General features: G+C 49.1%; 1 protein-coding gene across 1 annotated transcript in view; it reads left to right on the top strand.

Moving 5' to 3' along the window:
* The window catches only part of PIAS4 (protein inhibitor of activated STAT, 4), an 18281-nt gene extending 12290 nt beyond the window's left edge, over nucleotides 1-5991 (top strand). The window contains exons 7-10 of the mRNA XM_009575574.1: nucleotides 643-716; nucleotides 874-1034; nucleotides 4657-4787; nucleotides 5725-5991. Coding sequence (XP_009573869.1) covers nucleotides 643-716; nucleotides 874-1034; nucleotides 4657-4787; nucleotides 5725-5930 — 572 coding nt within the window. The 3' untranslated portion in view covers nucleotides 5931-5991. The remainder of the gene's footprint in view (nucleotides 1-642; nucleotides 717-873; nucleotides 1035-4656; nucleotides 4788-5724) is intronic.
* The last annotated feature ends 632 nt before the right edge of the window (nucleotides 5992-6623 follow it).

Raw genomic sequence — 6623 nt, 5'->3', positions numbered from 1 at the left:
TTTCCCTCCCTGTGGGAAGTCCAGGTATGTGGGTGTCTTAGTTCCCACCGAAGGGGGAGAAAGTTAACTCCCAGTTGGCTGCCTTGGTATAATACTAACATGAAAAAGCTGGTCAGCAGAGTGATTTTCTCTGTGTACCCCAGCTGCCCAGCCTGTAGTTTGTAAATAAGAGGTGGAAGGGTTGCTAAGAGAGCATTAACAGCGTAGCTAGCAGTTAGTATGCAGCAGGTTGCCCCGATCCCGACCCCTTCATTTGGTCTGCCTGGATGAGAGGCAGCATGTCCTGTTTGGCTGGGAGAGCTGGGTCGTTGGGAAGGGGGGTCTGTAAGAAAATGTGAGCTTCCTCGGCCGATAAATACTCTAGCTGGCCTGTAGACCATGAACTGCCTCGTCATGCACAAGGTTTTTGGCTAGCCAAGCAGCGTCTCTACTGAGCTCTGCAGGTTGCACAAGCCTGGTCCAATACAGCAGCTTTCTGTCTCCCATGTCCTGTGTCCCTGACTGACAGAGGTTGTCATCTGTGGGGAAAATGACTTGTACGCAGCCAAGGGCTGTCAGTGAGCCTGTTGACCTGTGCTACGCGTTGTTTCCAAGGCTTAAGTTTGCATCTGTTAAATTTTGTGCCCTCTACTCTTACTGCAGTAAAAGAGAAGCTACGCTTGGATCCAGACAGTGAAATTGCCACTACAGGTGTTCGTGTCTCCCTTATTTGTCCGGTAAGTCTTTGCAATATATTTAGCCTGTTTTTGTCAAGAAACCCTATTCTGCTGCCAGACCAGCTTTGCAAGCTAACGAACCTTTTTGCTTAGGAGAACTGTCTGGTGACAGCTTGGGTGGGTTTTATTGCTCATCTCCTGCTCTTTGGTTCAACAGCTCGTGAAGATGCGGCTGTCTGTCCCGTGCCGGGCCGAGACCTGTGCACATCTGCAGTGCTTTGATGCAGTCTTCTACCTACAGATGAATGAGAAAAAGCCCACATGGATGTGCCCCGTGTGTGACAAACCAGCACCCTATGACCAGCTAATAATTGATGGGTGAGTACGTACACTTCTCTGTCCTCAACCCCTTTCTTTTCCCCGCTGGGTGTGGCATCAGTGCGGTCTGTGCATCTGATTGAAGTTCACCTCGAAACAAAGTTGGAAGCTTATTCTGCTGGTGCCTAATATTCTGACTTAATGGTCTTGGTGTGTTAGAGCAAGGCTTGACTGTTTGTCTACCATTCTTAATTTTTGGATTAGGCTAAAGCATTTTGAGAATCAAGCATTTACTGCCTCACTCTTTTCATCAGGCTGATGAACCCGCACAACTAGCTGCCTTGGTTGACCGATATCATGCTGCATGGAATAAACCACTTTATAAGCATCTGATAAGGTGATTTTTTTGATAGGAAACATCTTCCTGTTTTCTTGTGAGTGTGAGGTGCTCATCAGCTCACAAGCAATTCTTGGCATGCTGTACATGTGATTGGGGGATCTTCTCTGCCAGCCATTAAACCGAATGTCGCACAACACATAGCCCCCAAGACAGAGGTACAAATGCAGTATTTGGGAAGATTTTTGTACAATTTTGTGTGACTGTTCCAGTCGATCTGGCCAATTTCTGTGGCCATTGTGAATATCTTAGTGTCAGGAATGGGAAGGATGCCTCAGTAGGGACTATTTCTGTGTTTTGCATGCCTACAGGGGAAAAAAGCAGCAGGTTCAGATGCACTGGAGGGACAGAATTAAAATGCTTTGGATAAATTGTCCAGGCTGGAGGTTTTGCAGATCTACCTGGGCTCCCTGGGCCTCCTGCCCTGGTTCCTCTGGGGACACCCAGTGGTGGTTGATCCCTGCTAGCAGGCTGAGCCTGTGCAGCAGGACCTTGGGGTGCTCAGTGGGCCCCGGGGGCTCTCTGCTGGGGGTCACCAGCCCCCTTGGTGTGGGAGGGGACACCAGTGCACTTGTCAGACCAATGGGGTATGCTGGGAGGGAACCGGCTTTTGGTACAGCACTTCTAGAGTGGGTTTGTGATGGGCAGACCGTGAAGTTTTGCACCAGCCTTGCATTTGGGTCTGGCTGCCGTCCTGGGGCTTCTGCCTGCCCCGTAGTGGGCCAGAAGGACAGAGCCACACCAGCATCCCCATTCTCAGTGTTCCCAGCGAGGCAGCCCCTGTCTCTTCTGCACGAGGGATGTTCTCTTTCTACTGTCTCATTTTGAATGTGGCATAGTTGCAGTAGTGCTGTACAAGCACAGGAGGGAATTAAAACAAAGTAAATTCCAAACAGCATTTGCAAAAGGGCGAGGCAAGAAATGCATGCCCGGAGCCCTGCCAAGAGTTCTCCGGCCATGAATGGGGGAAAGGTTGCTTTAGACTTGGCACTCAACTTGTCTTCTGGTTTTCAGTCCATATGGGAATGGCGTTTCCTATATCTCTGGACTAGAGTTAGTTTGCTCTGTCTTTTTACCAAAGAGAAGAGCAGAGGGCTCACCGTAAGCTAGGATTGCTGGAGTGCTACAGTTCAGCAGTACAAGAACACTTTGGAGGTGATGCTCGTATGTCTGAATGAGGTTTGATACTGGAAAGCTTAAAAATGCAGCTGTGTGCCAAGTGGATTACTCTAAAAAAACAGGAGATCTCCCTCTCCTCGTTGCAGACCTGGCAGACGGAGTCCTATATGCAAACTGCAGAATGAGCTAGGCTGACAGCAGGGGCCACCTGAGGCAAGCCAGAAAGCTGGCGACGATGCTTGTCAGCTCCAGAAATATGGGTTCCAGAGGCTATCTCTAGAGGAGAGCGCAATAAATTGCCTGGCTTTTTTCCAGGAGTAAAGGAAGGAACAAGGAGAGAATTAATGCAAACAGTAATCTCCACCCCACCCCCTAGATGAAGCTTTGTTGCCTCAAAATGCAGGGAGCCTGTTTTATGGGCTGGGACCACTGACATCCGTAGCGGTGCTAGCCAAGCCTAGAGCAACCCTGAGGACTGGTGGAGCAAGATGCATGGTTCTTGGCTTCTGGAAAATGATCTCCACCCTCATGGCTTGTATAATTGGCCTCTAACACAGATTCCCTCAAAAGTAAGGAGAGTTTAGAGAGAAATTGTTCAGGTGCATCCAGCTCCTTTGGCACACAAGGCAGTGAAGTGAGCAGATGAGTCTCCGCCTGGGTGGTACGTTCCCAGGGCCAGGCTGATAATAGTCTGAGCGTTGCTGTGTTTGTAGGTACTGATTTGATCCAGGAGTTGTGGCTTTTTAGGCAGTCTGAAGCAGCCTAGGCATAGATAACCTGTTTGCTTTGTCCTCTGGCCAACACCGACAGGAAAATCCAGTTCCTTTGAGATCTCCAACAAGGCTGCTGAGACTGAAGGGGAAGGTACGAGGGGTTGGATTGTGGAACCTCCACAGGTCAGCAGTGCACATATCCCTCCTGGACGAGGAGGAGGTCGTCACTGGTGAAGGCTCAGCAGATTTCTTTGTCCCTGCTCTGCAGTGCTCAAGACTGGGTTTCAGTGCCGGTTCTGTTGGATGAAGGTAGTCTTCAGACCTCCCTGGAAGTAAGCTAGAGGGAACCTGGCAGTCACAGCTGGATGTTGTTAGTCAAAAAAGGGGCGTAGGCTCCTGAGGAGGTAGTTGGTTGGTCGAGTCCAAGATCCTTTGGGCCTTGTCAGCTTTTTTGGAATTGCAGCCTTAGTGGTTGCTCTGCTGGATGACAGGACTGTCTGTGGAAACGCATTTCCTACTCGAGCTGGGAGAGAGCAGAAACTTTCTCCCACCAGTGTGCCACAAATAGTTTTCTTGAGCTTGTAAGACTTCACTGTTGGCTCTCCCTCATACTGAAACAGAAACTTTCTCCCACCAGTGTGCCACAAGTAGTTTTCTTGAGCTTGTAAGATTTCACTGTTGGCTCTCCCTCATACTGAAGGGAAATGCTCAAGTCCAGGAGTGAATAAGGCCTTGCAGAACAGTGGTTCCCATAGTGTGTCCAGGCAAATGGTGGGACATATCAGAATAAGGCAAGTACCCGGTTTCTGAGGCACAGTGAGCCAGAGTTAGGGCCTCATTCTGGTTAGAGTCTCTGCAATGAGAGATGGCTGACCTGAAGGTGTCTACGCTGGGTGTATTTTCAGTGGTGAACATGCTTTTTTTCTGTCACAGGAGGCTGCATATGTTGTTTTGGTGGCTGCTGTGAAGGCTTTGGGAAATAAAAGTAGGAAGGAAGTGAACTGCTGCTTGTTGGATTGCTTATTTCCTAATGTCGTAGGATATTTTGTCTTTTACTAATGCCTTGGTGTGAATGTACCTGCACCAGCCCTGACATAGCCCCATAGATGGGGCATCAGATGTCTGTCTGGAAGCGGTACCACAGACTTGGGAAATTGGGTGAAGAGGCAAGACTGTCTTCTAATTGCACATAATTAAAATGTTAGTTCATGGTTTAGGTACGTTGTCGGAAAGGACTGGGATGGTTTGCACTGTCAGAACCTGTACTTGTTTTATGGGAAATAAAACAAGCCCTTGACTGCAAGGGCTATCCGTTCGGCAGCCTTCTGCTAACACGCAAATTTCTTTTAAATTTAGTGCTGTTTAAGATGAAGATCCGGGTTGATGGCCCATCACTAAATGCATTCTGCTGATTCCCTCGAGCTTAATAGATGGCATCTTTTCTCCTGTCCAGGCTCCTGTCAAAGATCCTGACAGAATGTGAAGATGCAGATGAAATAGAGTACCTGGTGGATGGCTCCTGGTGTCCCATCAGAGCTGAGAAAGAGCGAAGCTGCAGCCCTCAGTGTCCAATATTAGTTCTAGGTGAGTATCTCTGGGGCTAAAGACTTTAAATTACTGTAGGGAATGTGCACAAATTGCAAAACTAGAATTCCCCAGCTGGCTTGGGAAAAGCTGTGTGATACCTTAACATGAGTGTGGCTCTCGGAGAGCTTCCTCTGGGTAGCCCCTTTGTTTTCAGCCTCTCCAGAAATGAACAGCATCGCCAGGGTGCATCGCATCCCTGTGGAGGAGGGCCCAGCCCAAGTGGGGTTATTCAGCAAAGCTGGGTTGTTACCAGTATGGCATTGAATAAGCTTGTCAGTATATGTGCCTCTGCAACCCCTGAAATGTCACGGCAAGACCAGCACTGTACTTTTGTGGGAAAAGAGGATTTTACTAGAAGGGCTGTCTGTTGGGCAGCCTGCACGAGGCCGGGTCCTCTAGCAGTGGTGATGTCTGCTGACGGGGTTGGCAGCGTTGCTGTGTAACTTCTTTCTTCGGCTGAGCCGGTTCCCCGTTCCCAGGCAGACGCCTTCCAAGCGGGTGGTGCAGGTGCCGTTGGGCACTGTGGCAAGTTCTGACCCCAGAGAGAGTGTCAGGTTTGTGGCATCGGCTCTCTTTTCAGGTGGCTGCTTGAATGGAGCTTGTTTCCTACACCCCTTTGCCTTTTAGACTTGACGTTACAAAGCATTTCTTTACCGAGAGGGTAGTCAAACACTGGAACAGGCTTCCTGGAGATGCCGCATGCCTGTCAGTGTTCAAGAGGCGTTTGGACAATGCCCTTAATAATGTGCTTTAACTCTTGGTCAGCCCCGAAGTGGTCAGGCAGTTGGAGCAGATGATTGCTGTAGGTCCCTTCCAGCTGAACTATTCTATTCCGAGTACCACACAGCCATGAGAGACCAAGAGTATTGGAGCGTCCACTCAACTGGGCATGAAGTGTCTTAAGTAATCCTCTCTCTTCCCCCACCTCTTTCAGGTTCTTCAGATGTGAACGGGCTGTTGCCCACTCCTAACGGTAATGGTGAGAACGGCAAGGCCACTGCTGACGTTGTGGATTTAACACTGGATAGCTCATCATCGGAGGAAGAGGAGGAGGAAGATGAGGAAGAAGATGACGATGATGAGGGACCCCAACCAAAACGACGCTGCTCTTATGAGAAAGGTTTAGTTTCTGCCTGCTGACTGCGGAAGCAGCTCTGAATCTCCGAATGGACAGACTTGAATACTCTGGTGCTTATTAAACTGGAGGAGGGGGAGAATGTCCTCTCCCACCTCATCTCCCTTCCTCCCTGATCTCCTTTGACTTTCCTATTCCAAATTAATCATTAAAACAAGAGAAAAAGAAAAAAGAAAAAAAAACACAAAACAAAACACAAATGAAAAACAAACCGTTGAGCTGCTTCTTGGTTGGAAAACTACCCCACTCAAAGCCTGACCCTGAACTGGAGTCTGAAGTAAGGAAAGTGTCTTAAGCCAGGCAGTCAGAATCCACAGCTCGCTGGTCTCTGCTGCCCTTCACCAGGACGGTTTGAATCGGTGGAGTTCACCTGCAGATCTACAGGACATCTAACTCCCGTCCATCTCCAAAGCTGTGTGCATTTTTATTGTCTTGTTAAATAACCATTCCTTAATTAATCTAAAGTTTTTGCTGGACGTGTGAGTCCGGGGCGGGGAGGGGTGGGAGGAGGGAGAGGAGAGGGGTGGGTGGGTGAGGGCGGTTTGTATAACCCAGCAAGCATAGAGGGGATTTTTAGGGGTGGGGACGGGGGGCACGGGGTGAAAGGGAAGAGATGTACGATTGGAATCGCACTGTTCTAGATAGGAGCTCCAGCAGCTCTGCACCTCATGTAAAGAGACACGTTTTGAATCTTTTAA

Source organism: Fulmarus glacialis, unplaced genomic scaffold (genome assembly GCF_000690835.1).
Source record: "Fulmarus glacialis isolate BGI_N327 unplaced genomic scaffold, ASM69083v1 scaffold6270, whole genome shotgun sequence".
Taxonomy (NCBI): Eukaryota; Metazoa; Chordata; class Aves; order Procellariiformes; family Procellariidae; genus Fulmarus; species Fulmarus glacialis.
Note: the sequence above shows the minus strand (reverse complement) of the source record. Positions and strands in the feature narration are given on the sequence as shown.